We start from the raw sequence: 24,757 nt of genomic DNA, 5'->3' as shown, positions 1-24,757 counted from the left end.
TTAGCTACCCCACTTGGAGGTCCTGGGGAGGATTCGGGGATTGAACAGCCCATTGGCCACATTGTCGGAGGTGAAGACGATGACGTTGCCTTTGGTGTCTCCGAAGCAGAACACACCCCTGTGATAGTCAGACCTGGGAAAGATGGAGACAGAGAAGCCATGGAGCCAGCTGGGCGCACCCAGCCGCCGTCCTCACCCCCTCCCCGTGCTCCACGCCTATGTCCATCCAGGGACTGAGGCAGTTCTTGCTCTCAACAGCCGATGAACATGGGCCCAGCTACCCAGATCCAGAACATCGATGAACCAGATCCAAAAGAAATCAGCATTTTTTAAAAACCAAAATAAGTCCCTGGTCCTCCAGTTGCTCTTTGTCAAGTCGCCCCTAGCGGTAGATGTGATCCTTCCAGAGTCCTCACCCGCAGTGGGACAAGCCTCTGACTTGCTGGGAGAGGGAGAGGAAGAGAGCTGACGATGACGCTGTGGTCTGAGTGACGGTGAAAGGTGACGCTGGGAGAGAGGCAGCTCGGGGGAAAGAGGACACAGGCACACAGGATGGGAATCGCTCCAGGACTGTTTCCAGCAAGGCTTTCTCTGGGTTCCCAACCCACTGAGTGCTGTGGCCACTGCCAAGACCCTGCCCCGACCTCCCAGGAGACTCACCAGTAGTTCATAACCAGAGGGCAGCTGTCCAGATCGATGAAGGTGAAGGCCCGGGAACAGTTACGATTAGTAATATCAAAGAACTCTGGGGAAAGACAGAGGAGAGGCATGCATAGAACCCGAAGCCACATCCCAGGCCTCGGGGTCTCTGGTGACAATGAGCAGTCACTGCTCACCACCCGACAATACCCCCGAGGACTTGAATCCGTGCTCAAAGTTGGCTCAGGGACAGATCTCCCCAAGTGCAGGTGCATGACTCCCAATGGCCCAGAGCAGGCCGGGCAGCCACCAGGGACTCACCTATCTTCTGGTCAGTGGACGCAATCGCAACTAGGTTCATGTTGTGGAGACATACCATGTCGATGACCCACATCTGCTGGTTGTGGAGCGGCGGTATATGGTTAAGCTGGCCAGAGGAAGAGCAGAGACCTGGGCTGGGGAGGCTGCCCCCGGAGCACCCACCCTGACAGCCGAGGCCCTGGGACCAGGCGCAGAGACCTGGTCATGGAGCCCAGTGTGACCACCAACTACTAACAATGGCGCTTTAGATAAACGCCCTATCCTCGCTGAGTCTCAGTTTCCAGGTCTATAAAATGGGCTTTAAAAAACTGGTATCTTTACAACCCCTTTTTAGAGCAGTTTGACAAGCTCGTCCAAGTTTTAAATGTGCAGTTTGTGATCCTGGGATCCATTTCCAGGACACAGCTATGGACATGTTCACATGTATGCACTGAGACATATATGCAAGGGACACCACCCAGACATTAGCTGTGAGGGAGCTGTGTACGTACCAATAAAGAGTAGTTGCCAAGATATATTACTAAGTGAAAAAGCAAGGTGAAAAGCAGCAATATAATGTGTTACCATTTGCATATTTAAAAAGAAAGGGGGTGGTATATGTACAGGCTATCCATGGAAGAGCACCCAAAACTAGTCACAGCAGTTGCCTCCCAGGAGAGGAATTAGGGTCTGGGGGAGGAAGACCGACTTTCCACTATCTGTCCCTCTGGGTGCCTGAATCTTCCTCCCCTCCCACCCCCGCCCCAGTTTTATTGAGATATAATTGACATATAACAGTGTATTCGTTTTGTTTCGTCTGAACCTTGTTTGCCACCTGCTGGTGTCACCTGGTCACCGTGGCTTATTAAGGAGAAATCATCCTGTCAGGCTGTGAGGAAGTAATGGAATCATAAAAGCTAAACTATCTAGAGTGCCCTTGGTAGGAGCGTGGCAGGCTTGGGAGCCCTTCCACGCTCTGGTGCCAGCCTCACTTCACACATGCAGGCAGATTTGAGCTGGCACTCCAGGCGGGGGACACTATGAGCAAAGGCATGTCGGCAGAAATGAACTGCTATGTCCAGGGAAGAGGAGGCCGGCCCAACAGGCTTGGGTGGGAGGAGATGGGAGATGGCTTTAGGGGTAGCCAGCTGAGAAACTTGTATTTTATTCCCTGAATAACACAGGCTCTGAACTGAAGAGAGGGGTCCCATCTGAAAAAGAAGGGAGGGGACATTTTAAGGCCGCTCCTGTAGGTGGATATCCAGAAGGGATGGCAAAGGCGGAGGCAGGAAGCACCATGTTCCAACAAAACTCAGAGCACGAAAAGCAGAGGCCTGCACCACTGGCTGGGCAGCGAGGACAATGGACCAGGGCCCCCGGAGGCCCCTCTCTTGCCCAGGGCTGGGGTCTAACCTGCACACAAGGGAGGTGACAGTAACATCCATCACCCCGTGTTTAGATGAGAGAGAGAGAGCTCTAGGGAGTCTCAGTGGCCTGCCTGAGGTTGCACAACTCATAGGTGAAGCCCAGACCCGGCCCCACATCCGGGGCCTTCCATTTGCGTGACCATGGGTGTGCAGCTGCTGGTCACGGATGGTGACTCACTCTTGACAACATCTACTTGAAAGCAGCCCCTCAGGGAAGAATGAATGCCCAGCTCTGTTGGACCTTCCGGAGGAGCCTCCCTCTGTCCTCCTTGGCCCGCCTCCCCCCGAGGCTTTGGCCCTGGAAGGACACTAAGGGGACCATGTAGCAGCCACAACCAGGAGCTCAGGCTATACTGTGCCCCCTCTCCGCATAAACACCCAGAGAAAACATGTGTGGAGTGTGCCCAAAACTCCAGCCTCAGGAACACAGCACAAATCCCCCTTGGTCCTGGGCTACCAACAGCACCCAGGGGAGTCACTGGACATCCCCTGACTTTAGTTCCCACCATGGGCAAGTGGGAGGCAGTGGGGGAGACCACCCAGAGCCCTCCTGCCCAAGGCATAACCCCTGATGCAACTGGAAACACTGCAGTTACACAGAGCTGGTAACAGCCCTCATGCTGCTGGCAGCGTCTCAGTAAGGCTTCATTCTCCAGAGGGCTGTGCCTTCCTCATTGGCTAGACCGGCCTGGCAACACACACACACACACACACACACACACACACACACAGGGGGTTTGCCTGAGTGTTGTGTCACTCACTGCACTTGGCCAGAAACTGACAGCACAAAGACAATGACGAGGTCAGCTTTTGTTCAGCAGGCACTTGCTGTGTGGCTTGCCCTGCTCCAAGCACCATGCATGTATCATGTCATTAAATCCTCCCACTGCCCTTGAGGGATTACTCCTCCATTGACAGATGAGGAAAATGAGGCACGGAGAGCTCTATAGTAACTGGTCCGAGGTCACAGAGCTGGAAGGTGGTGCACTGGGGTTCTAAGCCAGGTAGCCAGGCTCCAGCGGCCAGGCTCACCACCACGGTGATTTCCTGCCTGGGCCCGGCAAAGGATTGGATCTGCAGGACTTGGTGATGGAGTGGGTGTAACAAAGAAAGGAAAGGGGGCTGCTCTCCAACACAGACACCTCTCACTGAGGTGGGGGGGGGGGGCGCCACAGGAGAAGCCTGGTGGGCAGGGAGGGCCACAGTGACATTTAGTTTGGACAAACTGGGTTTGAGGTGTCTGTTGGACATCACGTAGAATGGACATCAGGTGGAATCTTGCTTACAGAGGAGGACTATGAGGCTCATGGTCCTACGGTGAAGCCAGAACCCGGAGCCAGGAGTGTGACTGCAAGTGCGGACTGCCTAGTCCACAAACCCTGAGAAGGAACCACCCTGAACCAGAGTGGGAAGGCAGAGGCTCTCTGACCACCCCATCTGTGCTCCCCATGTGGGCCCCACTCACCTTACAGGAGCTGATCAGAGAGAAGGACTCTGACCAGAACTGCAGGTTCCCGTCCTTAGTGACAGTCAGGAAATGCCCAATCTTCTTGAACCGCTGTATTAAAAACTCCACTTTCACAACCTCACACCCGTGATTCCTGTGGGAGGTAATGAGAGAGGGAAGAGCCCAACCAAACACAGAACAGACTCAGAGGAGGAAGGGAAAGCAAGCAGGAGGGCTTTGCTCACACACACGCACGCACGCACGCACGCACGCACACATGCACCAGACCCACCACTGAGAAACTCCATCAGGCTCCATGAGACGTGGGCCCCTGCCCCTCCACACAGATTGCCTCCATTATCAACAGCGTCCAAAAGGAAGATACCCACGTATGATGCTGGTATGAGACGGGGCTCCCAAAGCAGGAAGCCTGTCCTGTGAAAGAGCCAGTCAGCCTCCATCATGGATGGGGAGATGAGACAGGGAGCAGCGGCTTTTGCAGACCTTTTATTGGGAAAATGGCCCACAGAAGGCGGGTAGAGTAGGACTTGACTGGAAACTTTATAACATTGATTCCAGCAACTGCTCTAGTGCTCCAGGATGGAGAGGGGGAATGTGGGCGAGGGTGCCATGAGACATCAGGGCCCCTTTGCACAGCTCTTCCTCTCCAAGGACCTGCCCTGAGCCCGGAAAACAGCTTCTGGGGCAGGCCAGGCCTCACTCAGCCTTCCCAGCAAGCCTCAGTGCTGCCTTCCAATGGCTTCTTTCCTGCCACAAAGCTGGCTAAGCCAGAGATCTGGCAATTAAAGGGCACTAACATTTTGACTTTCCGACACAGCACACACTCTCCCATTTGATGTACCCTCACTTCTGGGCCCAGCAGGGCAGGTGATGTTATCTCACCTGGTGCTTGGAATTATGTCCTGGTTACCAACAGAGCTGGGACCTTCACCCCCACTCCAGCCACAGCCCTTTCCAAATGATGTGACCCATGGCCTAAAAATAACCCAGTCACCGTGAAATTCTACCCATTACTACCTCTGTGGAAGAGAGAGGGAGGTGCTGTCCTCTCTTTCCTGCCATCAGTCCATAGCTCTGTCCAGATCCTCATGAATATTCTCAGTCACCCCTCCAGCTGTCACCTCCCATTCTGCCTCGTCTGTCAGGCCCCAGAGTGTGAGGAACAGACACAATAGGTGAGAGCTACGAAGTGAGGAGCACCCTGGGAAGTGTCACCCCATCATGGAGTCTTGGTCTCCCCATCCCCACAATGGCAGCACCTCCACCTCCTAGGACTGCAGTGGGAACAAGATGGTGCATTTGGTGAACTGGGCCCAGGCTACCCTTTCATGAAGGTAATTGAACATGATTTGGCTATTTTCTCCAACAATCTAAATGATGTGACCCATGGCCTAAAAATAACCCAGTCACCGTGAAATTCTACCCATTACTACCCGTCACAAACCCTCCGGGATTGTGGGTTGAGCGTATAAACAGGAGAACACAGGGGCAAGCTTCTTGGCATTTCTGGTCCAGGCCTTTTAAGCACCCTCGGGAATTCAAATGTCCAAGGAAACAGACTGGTGAAGGCTTGGCTACATCAAGCGAAGTTTCCAGGTCAAAATTTAAGATTATAAAATCTTTCATCACTCATGTACATGGGCTATTCCTCAAGTAAATCTTGACCGAAATTTGTTTAATGTGCCCTTTCGTGCTTTTCATTTAAACCATCTTCTCTATTCAACTCCAGGTTGCTGAGGGCAGGGGCTGCCTTCTAGTTCGTGGTGCTCCCCACGGCCTGCTCTGAGGAAGGTCCCCTGAGGACAGACCCACCATGGCCCTTCCTGACCAGGCCACAGATGCATGTCTCACAGGACCTGGCTCCTGGCCCCAGCCACCTGCACCAGGCAGCTGTTGCTCCCACACAAGGTGCGCTCTGGGAAGGGAGCCGGCGGCCCAGCACTCCTCACTCTTAGGGTGTTTTGAAGGGTAGGGGCTAACAGGCCACAGCACAGAGAGAGGATGAGAAGTGCCAGAGGGCACAGCAGGGGAGGAGCCACAGGAGCATCCAGCAGGCAGGGTCAGGCTGAAGTCAAGGCAGGGACAGCTGCATGCTGCAGGAGTGACAGAGGGGCTGCCCTCCCCCGCCCCCAGACCTGGGCAGGCAGAAGGAGCAGTTTCCTGCTGTGCCTCTTAATCCCTGTCCCCACTGTGTGAGGCATCTGTGTCCTGTGGATGAAACTGCCAGGTGTATTCAGCCCCGGCCCCAGAAGGAAGCAGGAGGGGCCGTGTTGGGGAAGCTGAAGGCTGAGAGGGGCAAACAGAACCACCCACTACTGCCATTTGACCTCTCTGAACCTCAATGTCCTCATCTGTAAAATGGGGACAAATCACTTACCTAATGCTCCTGCCCACCTACCCAGTTGTAAGGCTGATAGGAGCTAAAGGGCATCAAGCACCAGGCCGGGTGCCAGACCCGTGGTGGCCCCACCAAGGTGGCTCAGGGATTTCGGAAGAGCACTAGCTGCGTGGCCGGCACGGCCTTGTGCAGACCCGCCCTTTCGGCCCAGGGAGAGGCTCCTTACAGGGGGATGATCTTCATGGGCAGCTGGAAGTGCAGGTGGTACTGGCTCTTCCTCATCAACTCCTTTCCCCGGAACTCATGCATCATATAATCCACACAGTTCGACTGCCTCGAGAAGAAAGACGAGGCAGGGAGGGTGTTGGCCCAATGGTCTGAGCACTGGGCTTTGGGAACCCAAGCTCAGCTTCCAGTATTCTCCCCCAACTCTCCCAGCCCCTTCCGAGGGGCTCTGGGAGCCCCACCCCCACCCAGGCTGGCAAAGGGAAGCAGCCTAGCAGCAGTGCTGCTATTGCATCTGAATTGGCAAGTATTTGTGAAGACAGCATAGCAGCGCCTCCCTCCTGAAAGCTTTTTCTTTTTTTCTTTTAATTTCTTTATTGATTAAGGTATCACATATTTGTCCTCATCCCCCCCATTCTCAAACCCCTCCCCACGCATGCCCCCACCACCCTGTTGTCCGTGACCACTGGTTAGGCTTATGTGCATGCATACAAGTCCTTTGGTTGATCTCTTTAAAGCTTTTTCTTAAGGCTCAATCACCAAGTTTCAACCTTTCCATCTCATGGCACACATAAACTAATTACTAAAATTGCGCAGCACGCTAAAAATATATATTTTTTGCCAATCTGACAAGAAAAATAGGTATAATTTTGATTCATTCACACCGATGGCTCTTGTTGTGTTGGCTGTTGTTTGTTTGTTGTTTTTTACAACCCAAGGGGAAAAGGCAGTGCCCCTGACTAACAGTCACGTATTGCATCTGGTTTAAATTCTTGTGACAACTGGTTGAAATCACTGTGCTATATACATCTTCACATCACTTCCACGCCTGGCATCGCATCTGAGTGTTTATTCACCCTACTTTACGGACAATAAGACTGTGCCCAGATAAGTACAGATGAGTTCCCCCAGATCATCTATCACATTAACAGCAAGGGAGGGCCCATAAGCCAGGCCACTAGGGCAACTCTAGACTCTACTGTTCAGCCTCATGAAAATATGGCCAAGGCCAAAACGGGCCCCAGCTGAATCTATGACAAGAAATAGGGAGTTATTAAGAAATATCACTGTGATATTTGACAAAGGCGGCAAGAGCATACAATGGAGTGAAGACAGTCTCTCCAATAAATGATGTTGGGGAAATTGGACAGATACATGCAAAAAAAATGAAACTAGACCAACAACTTACACCATACATAAAAATAAACTCAAAATGGATAAAGGACTTAAACGTCAGATAGGAAACCATAAAAATCTTAAAAGAAGCCATAGGCACCAAAATAGCAGACATTCGTCGTAGCAATATCTTTACTGATACAGCTCCTAGGGAAATGAAAACTAAGGAGAAAATAAACAAATGGGACTACATCAAAATAAAAAGCTTCTGCACAGCAAAGGAAACCATCAACAAAACAACAAGAAAACCCACTGCATGGGAGAACATATTTCCCAATGTTATCTCCGATAAGGGTTTAACCTCCAACATTTACAGGGAGCTCATACAATTTAACAAAAGGAAGATAAACTCCAATCAAAAAATGGGCAAAGGACCTAAATAGACACTTTTTGAAAGAGGACATACAGAAGGCCGAGAGACATATGAAAACATGCTCCAAGTCACTAATCATCCGAGAGATTCAAATCAAAACAACAATGAGGTACCATCTCATTGGCAACTCTAGACTCTACTGTTCAGCCAACAAATCAACAAACAACAAGTGCTCTCGAGGATGTGGAGAAAAAGGAACCCTCGTGCACTGCTGGTGGGAATGTAGGCTGGTGCAGCCACTGTGGAAAACAGTATAGTGTTTCCTCAAAAAATTAAAAATAGAACTGCCATTTGACCCAGTAATACCACTTCTAGGAATATATCCCAAGAAACCAGAAACACCAATCAGAAAGGATATATGCACCCCTATGTTCATAGCAGCGCAATTTACAATAGCTAAGATTTGGAAACAGCCTAAGTGTCCATCAGCAGATGAGTGGATTAAAAAAACTGTGGTACATCTACACAATGGAATACTATACTGCTGTGAAAAGTAAGGAATTCTTACCATTTGCAACAGCATGGATGGAAATGGAGAGCATTATGCTAAGCAAAATAAGCCAGTCAGAGAAAGATAAATATCACATGATCTCACTCATTTGTAGAATATAAAGAACATCATAAACTGATGAACAAAAATAGATACAGAGAGCCAAAACTGGTTTGGCTCAGTGGATAGAGCGTCAGCCTGCGGACTCAAGGGTCCCAGGTTCGATTCCGGTCGGGGGCATGTACCTTGGTTGCGGGCACATCCCCAGTAGAGGGTGTGCAAGAGGCAGCTGATCGATGTTTCTCTCTCATCGATGTTTCTAACTCTCTATCCCTCTCTCTTCCTCTCTGTAAAAAAATCAATAAAATATATTTTTTTAAAAATAGATACAGAGACAAAGAAGCATTGAACAGACTGTCAAACTACAGTGGAAAAGCAGGGGAGGGGGAGGGAAGGGGGTAAGAGATCAACCAAAGGACTTGTACGCATGCATATAAGCATAACCAATGGACACAGACACTGGGGGAGTAGGGGAGGTGGGGGGACGGGATGAAGGCATGTGCCTGGGGGTAGGGGAGCCTGGGGGGAGGTCGATGGGGGGAAAAGGAGACATATGTACTACTATTTATAATATTTTAAATTTTAAAAAAAAGAAAGATCATTGTGTTGATAGCAGAGAATGCTGGAAACATGTTTATTGCAGAACTAGAGGCCTGGTGCATGAAATTCGTCCCCTCAGCCCAGCTTGCACCCTCTCCAATCCGGGACCCCTTGGGGGATGTCCAACTGCCAGGATTGGGCCTAAACCAGCAGTCGGACATCCCTCTCACAATCCTGGACTGCTGGCTCCTAATTGCTCACCTGCCTGCTTGCCTGGTTGTCCCTAACTTACCACCCCCCCTGCTGACCTCATCGCCCCTCTCTACATCTGCATGCTGACCTGATGGCCCCTAACTGCCCCTCTTGCTGGCCTAGTTGCCCCTAATTGTCCTCCCCCCCACACTGGCCAGGTCACCCCCAACTGCCCCCTACCTTTCAGCCTGGTTGCTCCTAACTGCCGCCCCCCTGCCGACCTGGTTGCCCCCAACTGCCGGCCTGGTCACCCCCAACTGTACCCCACCCCCACCAGCCTGGTCACCCCACACAGCCTGCTTGTTCAGTCATTTGGTCTTCCCTCACTAACCCCCTGCCAGCCTGGTCGTAGGCAGCCATCTTGTGAGGGTGTGAGGGTTAATTTGCATGTTACCTCTTTATTATATAGGCTATTAAGGGAGATGAAAGCCAAAAGAAAAAAAAGAGACCCAGAATGTACCCCTAAGCCAAGGGGTGGGGGGTATATGATAGAGCAGTTAATGGACGGGCTCTTGAGACAAACTCCCTGGGCCTGAGACAGGCTCACCTGCTAACTAGCTCTACAACCCTGGGCAAGGTTCTTAACTTCTCTGTGCCTCAGTTTCCCAGCCTGTCAAGTGGAGGTCTACAATAGCACCTACCCCATGGGATTCCTGTGAGGTTTAAGAAAAACAATGCATAAAGTGCTTAGCACAATGCCCAGTGTAAATGCTAGTTATCATTGTCATCCTCATGACATCAATGACAGACTTTTTTTTTTTTTTACTTTTCTCTATTTTGTATTCTTAATGCTGTACAGTATTTGCTCATTGTAGAAGAGATAGAATCAGAAAAAAAAAACAAAAGAAAAAAAAAGCATGAGTAATAACATGCTCTAAACCCTGACATTTTTGGATTTAACAGCCACAGGTTTGCCTGTTCCTGAGTGAGCGTAAAGGGCCATGAGATGGTTGTGGCACTGGCTGAAATCCCCTGAGCTGAACTCGGGGCTGGTGAGCTGCTCACTGCTGTGCACGCAGTTCATTTCAGGCAGAGACCACTGACATTCGTCATACACTTTCCTGAATCCCAGGAGGGAAATGAGCTGTGATAAGCCCCCCAAAGTCTCAGGAGGGCCCCCTTGAGGACTGTGAGGGTTCCCTCCATTCAGCATGTATCCCAGGATCCACAGGAGGCTTTCTAATGTTGTGACTGCCCCCATCTTCAACCCTCCATGTGCTTCACTGGCCCGCCAAGCCCTGTGCCCCCCAGCCTCCCTCCAACCACCGAGGCAGCGGGGCTGCCCTCCTCACCCAGGTGATGAGGCCAGTGCCGTCTAGGTCCATCTTCAAAAACAGCGCCTCTAGCACATCATCTGTCACATTGCTCAGATTATTCCTCATGGCTTTCATGAAGGCCATCTTGTCCAGGACTTCAAAAGAGAGAGGAAAGAATATTGTCTACTTTATCACAACCCACCACTGACCACCGCGTTTTTGGGTGTCTGGGTGCTAAGGGGGCGACACAGAGAGGTGCACATTTGCCAGGTTATCTGTTGTATCACCTGTTCAACATTCAACCACCCCACAAATACTGGCTGCACACCTTCCACGCAATAGCACTATGTTGGCCCCACTGCTGGGGGTAGGGGGGGTGTACTAAAAAAGATCAGATATCATTACTCAACAAATAAGACTGACCAGGCATCGAGACAAAGAAAACTGATAAAAACTAAAAATAAAGAATTGCAACAATGAGACATAAATTTAAAAATATAGAGGGAGAGGTGAAGTGCATCTTTTATGGCAATTAAAGTATAAACTTGGCTGGAGGGAAAGATGGGGAGAGGTGAGGAGGAGAGAGAAGGGATGAAATATCTCCTGTGCTGCGTCTTGTGGTTCTAAGGTTCTCCGTCTACAAGTAAGTCGATAACCTCTGTCTAGATTTTAAAAAACAAGCACAGTATTTATAATGTGCTTCTAAAACCCTCTCCAGCCCTGGCCGGTGTGGCTCAGCTGGTTGGAGCATCGTCCTGTGCACCAAAAAGTTGAGGGTTTAATTACCGGTCCAGGCATACACCTGGGTTGTGGGTTGGATCCTGGGTCGGGACATGTACAGAAGACAACCAATCAATGTTCTCTCAGATCAGTGTATCTCTCTCTCTCTCTCTCTCTCTCTCTCTCTCTCTCTCTCTCTCTCCCCACCTCTCTTTTCCCCTCTGTCTAAAATCAATATGCATAACCTCAGATGAAGATTTTTTTTTAAATAAATAACAAATAAAAGCCCTCCAAGTATTTGGAGTCCTTGCCATGGCCTGAAGGCCGTGCATCATCCTGCTCCTCTCATCCTCACCTCCCACCAGAGTCCCCTTGCATTCTCTGGTCCAGCCATGAAGTCCCCACACTATTTCTAAAACCACTGAGCACACTCCCACTTGAGGGCCTTTGCACTGTCTGGTTCCCTGATCCAGGGAAGCCTTCCTGAGACTAAGGAGGCCCCCGACCCCCACACCCGACGCTACTGTCCTCCCGACATTCCTCATCAACACTCCAGCCCATGAGCTCCAGGAGAGCAGGGCTGAGCCTGTCCCTCCAAAACTGTGTCCCCCGAGGGTTTCTGCCAGCACTAGGATGTGATGGCAATGACACTGGGTGCCAGTCTCATCTGTGTTTATGCCTACTGACCACCTAATGAGAGGAGCTTGTGAGGAAACTACAGCACACAGAGGTGAGGTCCCATGCCCAAGGGCACACAGCTGCGAAGGGGTGGAGCCCGAGACTGAGCCCAGCAATCTGGCTCCAGAGGTCCTGTTTCACCCCACTCTATGCTCCTCGGCAATCGTGCTACAGCAATAACGATGGTTATTGCTTATTGCTGCATTGAGGAACAAACGAAAGCTTGACCAAAACATGCCCTGCCTAAAGAAGGACCCATTGTTTATCTGAAGCTAGAGCCAAGGGGCTCACGCGTTTTGAGTGGCACTTCCCAGTCCTTCCGTGCACAACACGGACATCAGGTGACGGTCCGCGAGCAGCAGCCTTCCCCTGCGGACAGAGCTGGAGTCAGCGCGCCTTTGTGCCGTGGTTAATGAGAACACTCCTCGTGACAGCGCCCCAGGGATCGAGTCTTTTCACCGTGTTTCAGAAACCATAGACACTGTTCACGGCCATATTATTTTAATATACTTCTTCTCATAAACAGTCTACCCAATTTTTGAGAAAACAAGAGAGTAGACACAGAGGTATTCTAGAAAGGAAATGTACACTGTGGGGGCAGGCAAGACCCCGGCTCATCACCTCTGAAAGGAAGCACTCACCATCTTGTCCCAAATGGTTAATTAAAAGCTCTCAAAGCTTAAATGTAACAATATCACTTCCCTGGGGAGGGGTCACTACTAGGATCAGGCAGGCAGGAACTTTTGGGGGTGGGGGGTCCCCTGACTTCTGCCAGCCCACTCCAGTGAGCCACCAGTGACCTCTAACCAACCACACCTGACAGTGCCTCCTGCCTCCCTGGGCAGCTCCGCCTCCTCCAGGCTCTGTTGCCTGCCCTGCCTGTCACCCTGTGTCTGCCTCTTCTCATCACTGTCCTTTGCTTTGCTGCTTGAAACTCTTGAGTGACCTCATCTACTCACCCATCTCTCCATCTCAGGAGAGGATTTCTCTCCCATGTCCCTAACTCCATTTCCAAGTCCCCCTGGCCCCTCCAACTCAATGTTTTACATCCAACTTATCTTGATCACAAAGTGTGCTCCCCTTTCCTGTGTTTGCCTCCTTTGCTCGTGGTGCCACTTCCCCCAAGTCACCCAGGCTGAACACCTGAGGGGGGTTTTCAATGTCCTCCCTCCTAAATCCTCATAAGAATCCTATGACCCTAGAATGGAGGCACTGTCTTTCTCCCATCACACAGGTGAGGACACAGAGGCACGGAGCAGCTCAGGGACCTGCCTGAGGACACACAGTGGCGCAGCAGGGATTGAAAACGAAGCGTTCTCTTCTCTCTGTCATAATCTCCACTCCCCTCTGTAGGGCTGGGCCTCTTACAGCCAAGCCCTCCCATATCCACCCAACCTCCTCAAACAGGTCTACATGTGCCACCTCCCCGTCAGTCCCACTGCTGGGGTCCAGGGCCCCTCCTGACTTGAGTCCCCCTGCCATGACCCTCTTCCTCCCCCCCTTGCCCCAGGACATCCCTTCTCCTTCTAGCACAGCAACCCCCCTGGCACCTCTCTTCTGCCTTTGCCCTCCTCCCCATGTCCTGGGAAACTTCTACTTCACCTTCCCAGGCAGGTTTCTAGCCATACGCACTTCTATTCCCAAGTGCCTCCCAACACCACACCCCACCCCTTTCTCTTCCTTTCTTTGTAATGACTATTTTTATATACTTATATAAGTATTTTTAAAAATAAATGCTATCTGCCCAGCCGGCGTGGCTCAGTGGTTGAGCATTGACCTATGAACCAGAAGGTCATGGTTCGATTCTTGGTCAGGACACATGACCGGGTTGCGGGCTCGATCCCCAGTGTGGGGCGCACAGGAGGCAGCCAATTAATGATTCTCTCTCATCATAGATGTTTCTCTCTCTCCCTCTTCCTTCCTCTCTGAAATCAATAAAAATATTTTTTTAAGTGCTATATGGAAACTATTTAAGGAAAAAATGTTGTTTCCTAACCTCCCCTCTGCCCTCCGGGGGAAATAAGCACATGTCACAGACAGTCCTCCATCGCAACCACAGACTGGCCCCTGCGCTGCCTGATCCACTCTCCCTTCACTCACTCTGGCATCTGGGGTGCTACGCATGGTGTGGGGTGCCCACAAAAGCCCAGGCTTTGGTGTCAGAGGCTCCGGGCCACTCCATTTGGGCATGTGAGCAAAGAAAGGGCCAGACTCCTCACAGAGCCAGCCAGGACACTACCGCCACCTCTGCAGAGCCCTCATGCGAACTGAATAAAGTCTGACAGGGCTTTACAACCCAGAAGACTGCCCCAACGCTGATTTTATCATGCCTGGCAAAATGTCTGCTGGGGACCCTGTGCCACGGACATCCACCCTGGAGCACCTGCACTAAAGGTAAGGTCCACACGGGGTCCAGGCAGGGAGCTGCAGGCTGCCGCTCAGTGCTAATCCCTCAACCCCTGAGCAGCCTGCAGGCTCCCCAGGCAGAGGGTGCTGGGGCTGTGGGTACATGGACACTTTCAAAACCTACCAAAGATGGGTCAGCACTCCTCTTAAAGCACCACAGACCCACCTACCTCAAAGACCTCGGTTCAACCAACAGAAAAACTAAGGCCGGGAAGGGAACTTGCAGAACAGGGAGGAGAGCCCTGTCCTCTCCCCCTTCCACCGAGGCAGGCAGAGTTGGTCAGGGTTCCCGAGCAAAGGCATCGAGCCCATGCCAGAATCCATCTGTTTTAAAGACTTTTAACGGAGGAAAACTATCCTATTTTCCTTTACCCTATACATCAGCTAAGGTGAATTTTCCTCTCTTCCATTTAAAACCATGACCAGTTTTTTAAAAATAAAGAGCCTCTCTTTTACACTGATATGAAAAGATTACCAAGACATAGTAAGTAAAAAGCAAGAGGGGAAACTTTGGTAAAAATTATTTTTTGACAAAGCAAGGAACAGGCAATTGTGGGGATCCTTTTATAATGTATACCAGTATCAAGTCATCACAGTGTACACTTTAAATGCATTATAATTTTATTTGTCAATTATACCTCAATAAAGCTGAAAAAAATAACCAGTAGATTTATGGGGAGTAGGCTCCCACTGCACATTTTATTTTATTATTTTTTTTTGTCTTGCTTAGTACTGCTTTATTGCTTAATACTTTTATAAATCATGTGTTCTTTACTCTTATAAGTTTTACCACACCCCTCTATACTTATTTGTGCCAATAATTTAATCTTATCGGCTAAGGTATTCCCACTGCACATTTTAAAAAGGGGGAAGCAACTATACCCACTTCTGTGCTTGTCCAGCAGAGGGAGACATTTTTCTCTATAACAAAAAAGGATCACAGGAAGGGACATTTTGAATTTTGAACTGCATGACTATATTACCTATTCAAAACAAACACACTCAAAATCGTGGCCAAAATTGGCGCTGTCGGGGTCCTCCAAGACACAGGTGGCAACTCCTGGCTGCCAAGCACAAACATGAAAGAACTCCAATTAGGAATCATCTCATCTTCAGGTCAGACACAAATGGTCCCTCTCCAGACTCACGTTCCTTATTTGTAAACAAGATTTGCTATCCTTTCCTGCCCACATTACAGTGTGGCTGTAAAACTCAAAAGGCATCGAGCCCATGGGTTGATGGGTTGAGTAGACAGGGCCCTAGCATTGATGTTCATAGTTTAGTGGATATAAATGCCTTTAAGTATCCCTACTATTTTATTTTATGTGTATCATCCCAAGGGGAAAAATCAAGGTGTAAAGAGAAAACATTTGATACACAAAGGATGTTCTTCACAATGTTTTTAAACTCAATAAACCTAAGTGTCCAAATATAAAGGAAGGGATTGGTCAACCAGTAGAACACTTGCGTTTATTGGTAGATGGCTTGGAAGACCACATAGCAGTATGAAAACGCCCTTAAAGGGTATCAACAAAAGGGTCTGGAATTACATATATAGTACAATTATAGACATGTAAGAACACACGGCCATATGTGTAAGAGGCCCCATGAGGTCCGCCTCCTAGTGTTCATGCCTCCCTGCAATCCTCTCCCCTTGAGGGTGGTGGGACCTGTGGCTCACTTCTAACCAATATGGCAAAGGTGATGGGATGTACAGGACCACATGCACATGATTACATTACTATGTGATAAGACTGTAGCACCCATCTTGGTGGAGTTTCTATCTCCCTAGCTGGCTTGAGCCTTGAAATCAGCCATGTTGGAGAATCCCACATGGCCGGGAACTGTAGGCAGCTTTAGAAGTTGAAGGCAGCTTCCAGCCAAGAAACAGAAGCCCTCAGTCCTGCAGCTGTAAGGAACTGGATTCTGCCAACAAACTGAATGAGCTCAGAAGTGGATTCTTGCCCAGTCAAACCCCAGATGGCATCACAACCCCAGCTAACACCTTCATTGCATGGTAGTGAGACCTTGAGGAGAGGATCCAGCTAAGCTATGCCTAGACTCTTAACCCACTAAAAGTGTGAGATAATAAATGTGGTCATTTAAGTTAGTAAGTTTGTGGGAATACTGTTACATAGCAATAGGTAATAAGCCATACATATAAAATTATTTGAAAAAATATATACCAAAGTGCTGACAGTGGTTACATTTAGGTATTTGGATTAGGGATTTTTTTTTTTTCTACATCCCAAGTAGCTTCCAATATGCTTACAATATTTATCCTAATATATAAAAACCTAGGGTCTGTAACATCCAAAATGAATGTTTTGGCTCCACCGACCAGAAGTCAATGCTGGGTGACCCAGCACTGACTGCGGAGGGGGCTGCGGATCAGGCCCAAAGAGAGGCCTGGAGAGAGAAGCAGGGTCTGATCCATAGCCTCCATGGCAGCTGTTGATCAGCCCTTGCCTCTCTCTTTCTCTCAGGGCCTGGCCAGCAGCCGCACCTCTCTTTGGGCCTCCGCTGGGGCTGCTGATCAGCCCCGCCCCTCTGATCAGGCCTGTTGATAGACCCAGAGACGCTGACTGGCATAGAAACCGACCAATCCGAACCAAATCTGGGTGAACACTGTGAGGAGCCAATGGCTGCCTAGAGGCGGAGCTTTTGCTGCTGACTGGCATAGAAACCGACCAATCAGAACCAAATTTGAGTGAAGTGCAAAGGCAGACCTAAGGTGGGGGCTGAGAAGAGGGTTTAAGGGCAACAGCTGTTTGGTATAAGGTGTACAAAAGTGGTTCAATTTTTTAATGACCAGTTTGGCAGTATAGTGCATATGGCTGGCTATCAGTCCAGATATAGGGATTATGTATTTTTGTCTGCCAAGAGCATCTCCTGCTGATGAAAAAAGCTTTCTCTCCCCCCCCCCCCCCCCCCCTTTTAAGCAATCCTATCCTATATAATCTATCTATACTACTAAAAGGGCAATATGCTAATTAGACAGAGTCAACCGGCCATCTTCTGAATGTCCGTCTTCCTTCCGGACAAAGCCATGGTGATAGGGGCCAAGGCAGAGGCCGTTAGGGGCGATCAGGCTGGCAGGGGAGGGCAGTTGGGGGCAAGATCAGGCCAGCAGGGGAGAGCAATTGGGGGTGAGGTCAGGCTGGCAGGGGAGGGTAAGTTAGGGGCAATCAGGCATGCAGGCAGAGGGGTTAGGGGCAATCAGGCATGCAGGCAGGCAGAGGCAGTTAGGGGTGATCAGGCAGGCAGGCAGGTGAGCAGTTAGGAGCCAGTGGTCCCAGATTGCAAGAGGGATGTCTGACCACCGGTTTAGGCCCGATCCCTAAACCGGTGGTTGGACATCCCCCAAGGGGTCCCCAATTGGAGAGGATGCAGGCTAGGCTGAGGGAACCCGCCCCCCACCCCACCCCCGCTGCCCCTGTGCACAAATTTCGTGCATCGGGCCACTAGTTTAACAATAAAGGAGACACTGGATGCAAAAATGTTTGTCCAAACACCACAGGTACTGGATCCCCCACTGTGCAAAAGCCAAGAGACTAAGCCCACAGTGCAACTTTACCTCTAGTCGAGTCTATGCCGTCCTCAAATATTCTCTTAATCTTGGCCAGGTGTAGCTCTGAAAATGGCTGAGACTCATCTTGGACGGTGGACGTCTGGCTAAAGGTGACGGATGATGACGGGGATCTACCTAGGGTGGGTGACTGGAACAAATATGACTTCAAGACTGAGAAGGTTGATTTCCTGCTCTGAATATTTTTAAGCACATCTGATTAAAAGAGAGAGCCTTGCCCTAGCCAGTTTGGCTCAATAGATAGAGCCTCAGCCTATGGACCAAAGGGTCCCAGGTTCAATTCCAGTCAAGGGCACATACCTTGGTTGCAGGCTCCTCCCTGGCCCAGGCCCTGGTTGGGGCTCATACAGGAGGCAACCAATCGATGTGTTTCTCTCACATTGATGGTTTTCTCTGTCTTTCCCTCTCTCTCCCACTCTCCCTAAAAATCAATGGAAAAATATCCTCGGGTGAGGGTTAGCAACAAACAAGGAAAAGAGAGAGAGAGCGCCTTGGGGAAAGGACGGAGCATGCAGTGTTATGGTATGTTACTAACTGGCCACTTTCAGACCTAGGAAGACCAAGAAAGAGCTAGCCTGCTTCTCCTGGCTTTGGCAAATTCCTCTTTTACAGATTCCCCAACTGAGGCTCAGCGAGTTTAGCAGATGTGCCAAGGTCCCACCTGACACATAACAGGGCTCTAATTTATAAGGTGCTTCAGTTCAGTAACTACATTGTTTCAAATCTTCAGTTGTCAGAATTCAAGCCCCCAAGAAATCCAGCTCTATGTCCCCCAGACAATTTGATGTGGTTCTGACTAGCCCAGACAATTCATTTGCACACACTTGGAAGCTCATGTGAGTCCCCTCCCTCCATCAGGGACTCACAGCTTCCTCCTACTCACCTCCCACATCCCACTAAAAGCCTTCCCCACCCCTCCATCCCTCAACAATCAACAATGCTTCCTCTCTTTAGCTCCTACTCATTCTGATACTTGGCACAATGCTTCAGGTTACCAAAGGCTCAGGTTCTCAAAGTCTGCCGCCCCCAAAAGACTGTAGGTGTGGACTAGGACATGATAACCACTAAGTGCTGCTCACTGAGACGTGCTGCTTTTTGGGCTTTTTCAGACAAGAAAACTTTAGTGGAGTTTGGGCTATTCACTCTCCCAACCCCACCAAACAGGCAAAATGCTCATCTCCTGTAAACTTTCATTCATTCCCTCAATATCTACACACATTTGTTGAGTGCCAGGCACTGTGGACACATAAGTGAACGGAGTGGAGACCTGCCTTCATGGGGCCAGGCAGATAAACTAGTTAATCTCCCACCAGCCCTGCAGGCCCACAGATTAGAAATCTGAGCACCATCTTTGGCTCTTCCCTCTTCCTCCTACACATTCTTGCTGCCCCTCCTATTAGTTCTTACTGTGTTCCATCTCCTACATCTAAACCCTCCTCTCATGATATCCCTGCTCCACCCTGAACCCTGGCCTTTTGCTGGAACAAGTACAGTGGCCTCCACTACCTGGGACCAGAATTTGGCTTTCCCTATCAATCCACCTCCCAACACTGGCACCAATCATCTTTCTGAAAGGCAAATCTGATCAGCTCTGACATTTCCAGAGTATTCCCACCACCTCCAACTACTGAGTGTGGCATTCAAAACCCCTTGCAATGCAGCCCTGACCTATCTTTATAGTTTCAATGCACACATCATAGTCCAGGCACACCAAGGGCTCTCCAACATCCCAACACAGCAAGCATTCCACTTTTACTTACACTGTTCCCTCTATGTATTACTGACCATCTCGCCCAGAGGTGAACTCCTACCCATTCTTCACAGTCTGGCTCAAAAGGCACCTCCTCCAAGGAGTCACCACTGCCACCTTTGTACTCCCAAACTCTTTGTTCATATCTGCCATGCATGTGTTATACTAGTGCACGTGTCCATACATGTAGACAGCATGGGCTAGAATTCTGCTTGGCTCCCTACTTCGGAGCAAATTATCTTGAGCATATTACATCGCTTCTATGAGCCACAAGTGTCTTCATCGGCAAAAGAGATCCACAATACCCACTTTGCAGGGTTGTGGTGAAATTTAAACAACATCTGAATACATGCAAAGGCCCAGCAAACTGCAATCACACAATAAATGGTGGCTCCTGTTATTACTCCTCTCATAGTGAGCAAGGGCATATTGATCTTAATTTAATCTTAATTTAATTTATACCAATTATCTCTACAATTTCCTAGCCCCAAGTTCATAGTAGACACTAAATACTTATCTGGCTTGATAGTAATCTGTACAGCCCATCACACCATTATAACTGGGCTGAAGAAAATTAAGTCTAGTCCATGGAGAGGCTGCCATTGGGTAGCCTCAGATTTGCTGCATTTGGCCCATGCAGTGCTTTAAAAAGGAAGAACCAGCCTGCCTTAGCACACACTTCAGTTTCCTATCTGGCCTTGTAAATATCTGAGTTTGCAACCCCTGGTGAGAGGCTGATAACCAATATAGACTTCTATTCTATGCCTATGAGTGATGTCTGGGTGGCGCTAGAATACCCCCTCCCATCACCAACTCTGGGTTTCTTACCTCTCTTAAGTCCTCGGAAGATTCTGATTCTGATTTTGACCTAGAATAGGGAATCATAGTCACTTTAAGTCCAGTCTTTGTAAGGGCCCTGTGGGAGGCTGACCTAGCTGAGTCAAAGGAAGGGGGGAAAGAAGTCAGGGTTAAGGTAGGGGGTGGCTGAGCCATGCCGATGGACACCCCAGCACGCATTTGATGAGCATCCCTTTTCCCATAGGGGCTTCTCCAGTAGGAAGCTTTTCCAAGCTTACACCTGAGTTTTCTTCCCCCTGATGGAAAGTTGTCCCTTCTGAAGCCCTGGGGCTTCTCAAGTTACTATACTCCTGGATTACAGCCAGGGGCTTCCTAAAGGGGGCACCCTTTTTACAGAATTAGGCCATGAGGTGACCCAACTACAATTCAGAGATTAGGAAAATAAGGCCCAGGAACAGGCCTGTGTCCAAAGGGTCAAAGACATGCACCAGAGCCCTAACCGGTTTGGCTCGGTGGATGGAGCGTTGGCCTGTGGACTGAAAGGTCCCAGGTTTGATTCCAGTCAAGGGCATGTACCTTGGTTGCGGGCACATCCCCAGCAGGAGGTGTGCAGGAGGCAGCTGATCGATGTTTCTCTCTCATCGATGTTTCTAACTCTCTAGCCCTCCCCCTTCCTCTCTGTAAAAAATCAGTAAAAATATATATTTTTTAAAAGAAGACATGCACCAGAAGGGAAGCAGGAGGACCCAACTGTCCACTTCCTACACCTCCCCCGACACTGCCCTCTGATGCCCTCCGAGACAGGACTTCTTTGGGAGACGTGACAGAACCCTCCTCACAGTAGCAAAGGGTCAGGGGAGAATGTGTAGAGGTCTGTTCCCTGGAGCTCAGATCTGAGAATATAAATGACATGTTTCCACTGGATCAGTGGCACCTCCATGGAAGATGGGAGCCGGTGAGTTCACCTCTTTAGCAAGTCCCACCAGCAGGAACAGAGAGGGTACTCTAGGATGGCAGGGGAATGGCCAGGAAGGAGTCAAACCCCACACACACCCAGTAGAGCAAATGAGCCAGCTTGGCTTGGCAAAGGGCTCCTGGGGGAGGGGAGGGGAGGGGAGGGGAAGAAGAGTGGGAGAGAAGAGAAAAAAGAAAAATGGAAGTAGAATGTAGCATTTTAAATTACCTTGCCAGGGAGGCTGAATAGGATGAAGGGCAATTATGAACATTCATCAGCAAGAGAGAAAAAGGGGGGAGGGGGGGCGGGGGACTGAAGACTGGCCAACAGAGTCCTAACCTAACAGTGTCTTGGCAGCAGCTCAGATGTAAGGACCATCGGAGAAAGATGAGCCAAAGGAAAGGAGATTTGGAAGCCAAATCTCAGGGTAAATGCGGGAAATGCCAGAAACATTTTTAGAAAAGGGAAGAAGGAAAGTAGCCTAATGCATGTTACGCTGAAATAAAAAAAAAAAAACCAATACCTGGAAATATGGGACTAACACCTGAGGAGTGGCTACTTTTAGAGACAGAAAGAGGAGAAACACAGACAAAACAGGATGAGTCAGCGAGGAGGATGGGATGCTTCAAAGTGGGCCAAGATAAGAAAACGAAAAGGCCACGGAACATGGCCATTGAAGGTTCCTAGTAAAAAAAGGCTGCAGAAGTGGACTTCTACGTCCACTGCTGTTAAGCATGTGTGTGTTAGCACAAGCACAGAGAGTGCCTGGGGATTATGCTCCAGTTGTAATGGCAATTATTTCTGGCAGGTGAGATTACAAAGGATTTCTAAATCTCTATTTTTTTAATTCAGAAAAGGGCCATGGCAATCTTTAAAATTTATTTCAATGGTGGGTGGCGATTTACTTTACTAACCTGTGAAAGACCACTGTACAAGAGTAACTGCTGCAGCATTGATCATAGTGGCAAAAAATAAAGTGAATGGCTATCAGAAGAGGGATGTCTGAAAAATCAGTACACCTGTACTCAGATCCTCACCCAAGCACTCAGAGGAGGAGCCTAACCTCCAGCAGACAACTAGGAGGGATTTCCATGAGATACAAATAACTAAGAAAAGATGCTAAAGAGTGCACGTATGATACCAATTTTTATACAAGAGGTATGTTTACACAAATAAGGACATTGTGCACACACACGTTATGCACACTACATTTGTAAATAGGACTACCCTTAGTAATTATGGGACTAAGGCCAGAGAACATAGGTCCACATAGGAAGTCTCAACACTTTAAATGTCAAGTTAATATACTATTAAATAAAATATTCTCCTACCTTGATAAATACACTTTCAAAACAACCTGGACAACCAGTTTCAAATTTAGAATTCTTGAAACTCCTCAGCTCAGTGCCAAAATTTGGCAGAGTGGGGAGGGCCAGCCACTAAGCTCCCTGCCCGCCCCCCCACGCCCTCTCTGTCCTGCTCAAGGGGCTTATAGATGGTGGCATGTACATGGACACCCCAACCCACACACCCAGGCTGACCTCCCCGTCACCTACACCGCTCCACAGCCACCTCAAGCCTAAGGCGAGCTGCCTCAAAACGGATGTACTAGGAAGCAGGCACCCACAGACCCTGGAATCAGGTTCAAAGACATCTGGGTAGAAAATACCGGTACGTAGAGCAGTGGGGGAGGGGAGCCTCTGCATGGCCATATCCTCTTGGCCCCTGGGCTCTTTAACAGGTGGAGAGGGATGTGGCAACCCACAGCCTTCTTGTCTGGGTCTAAGAGAGGGACTGTACTGTCAATATGTTCAAAGGCATGAGTACAAGAGAAAAGCACCAAAGGATACACACTAGGTGTTGATATGGGTTATGGGGAGTTGGGGGCTAATGTGGCAAAAGGTGGGCAAAGAATAAAGGAATACAAAAAAGTCTGCACTAACGAAAGGCACATGTATCATCACATTTATATAAAGCAGGAAAGCATGGGTAAGTTTGAAGGAAATAAGCATGTTTTGTTTTGCTTTAAAGTCTTGACAATTAAAGTAACATCACCAACGAGGGAGCAAAAGGCCACTTGCATGCCTCCTGGGTGCCGCACTCAGGACCCATTACTGACAGGTGGTATTCCTGACAAACACGTGTAACCTGAATCAAGTCTGGAGAAATGAGACAAACCGAAACTGCAGGCCATTCTACCAAATAACTGGGTTTTACTCTAAAAATGTCAGAGTCATGAAAAACAAAGAAAGGCTAAGAACTGTTCCAGATTAAAGGTGACTAAAGAGAGCCAACAACCAAAGGCAATGACCCGAACTGGATCCCAGACTGAGGGAGGAGGTGGAAGGGGGGACTCTAAAGGCTAGAGGGGTCAATGGGGATAAAAGAGGGACATATGTAATAGTTTCAACAAAACAAAACACCACCAAAAAAAAAAAAAAAACCCTCGAAGGGCCGTTAGGACCATTGTTCACAGCTGGAAGTGAGCTCTACATTCTCAGATATTAGTGAATTAACATTCCCTGCTTTTGACTGTTGTGCTGTGGTTATAAGGGAATGTCCCTGCTGTTAGGAAATAATATACTTGAGCATTTCAGGGTAAAGGGGCAGCATCTAATTTATTCCCAATGGTTCAACAAACATATATGACGACAAAGTAAGCATGGCAAAATGTTCACAATTAGCCAAAATGGGCAAAGAGTTCTTACACCATTCTTACACTATTTAGAAAATCTAATTATTTCAAAAACGAAATATTATTTAAAAAAATGTGTTTAGCCGAAACCGGTTTGGCTCAGCGGATAGAGCGTCGGCCTGCAGACTGAAAGGTCCCAGGTTCGATTCCGGTCAAGGGCATGTACTTTGGTTGTGGGCACATCCCCAGTGGGGGTTGTGCAAGAGGCAGCTGATCGATGTTTCTCTATCATCAATGTTTCTAACTCTCTATCCCTCTCTCTTCCTCTCTGTGAAAAATCAATAAAATATATTTTTTTAAAAAAATGTGTTTAATCAGAAGAGAACCCTATGTTCATGGACTGAGGCAACAAGTGGAAAAACATATTGGTGGAGGGCAACAGAGATACCCAAGAGTTAATAAGGAAAAGATTAAGAAGCAGAGAGTAGTCCTCCAATACTGGCGAGAAGGAAACTTCAGATGTAGAATTAAATTTCTCTTTAGAATAGAGAACGAGTAAGATCAGGAAAGACAAACCCATTGGCCTAAATCTATTCCCTAAAGTTTACCTGCTCTGGGGCAGGAGCCAGGAACTGGACAAACCTGGACAAAGGAGTGGAGCTTGAACAGCCACTAGCACCAC

At 49.0% G+C, this 24,757-nt stretch overlaps 1 protein-coding gene across 1 annotated transcript in view; it reads right to left on the bottom strand.

Moving 5' to 3' along the window:
* EFCAB8 (EF-hand calcium binding domain 8) overlaps positions 1-10,688 on the bottom strand; it is a 40,944-nt gene extending 30,256 nt beyond the window's left edge. The window contains exons 1-6 of the mRNA XM_054724272.1: positions 10,581-10,688; positions 6,399-6,502; positions 3,832-3,967; positions 961-1,066; positions 661-745; positions 9-133 (exon numbers count right to left, since the gene is read on the bottom strand). Coding sequence (XP_054580247.1) covers positions 9-133; positions 661-745; positions 961-1,066; positions 3,832-3,967; positions 6,399-6,502; positions 10,581-10,688 — 664 coding nt within the window. The remainder of the gene's footprint in view (positions 1-8; positions 134-660; positions 746-960; positions 1,067-3,831; positions 3,968-6,398; positions 6,503-10,580) is intronic.
* Positions 10,689-24,757: the final 14,069 nt, after the last annotated feature.

This window comes from Eptesicus fuscus, chromosome 12 (genome assembly GCF_027574615.1).
Source record: "Eptesicus fuscus isolate TK198812 chromosome 12, DD_ASM_mEF_20220401, whole genome shotgun sequence".
NCBI lineage: Eukaryota > Metazoa > Chordata > Mammalia > Chiroptera > Vespertilionidae > Eptesicus > Eptesicus fuscus.
Note: the sequence above shows the minus strand (reverse complement) of the source record. Positions and strands in the feature narration are given on the sequence as shown.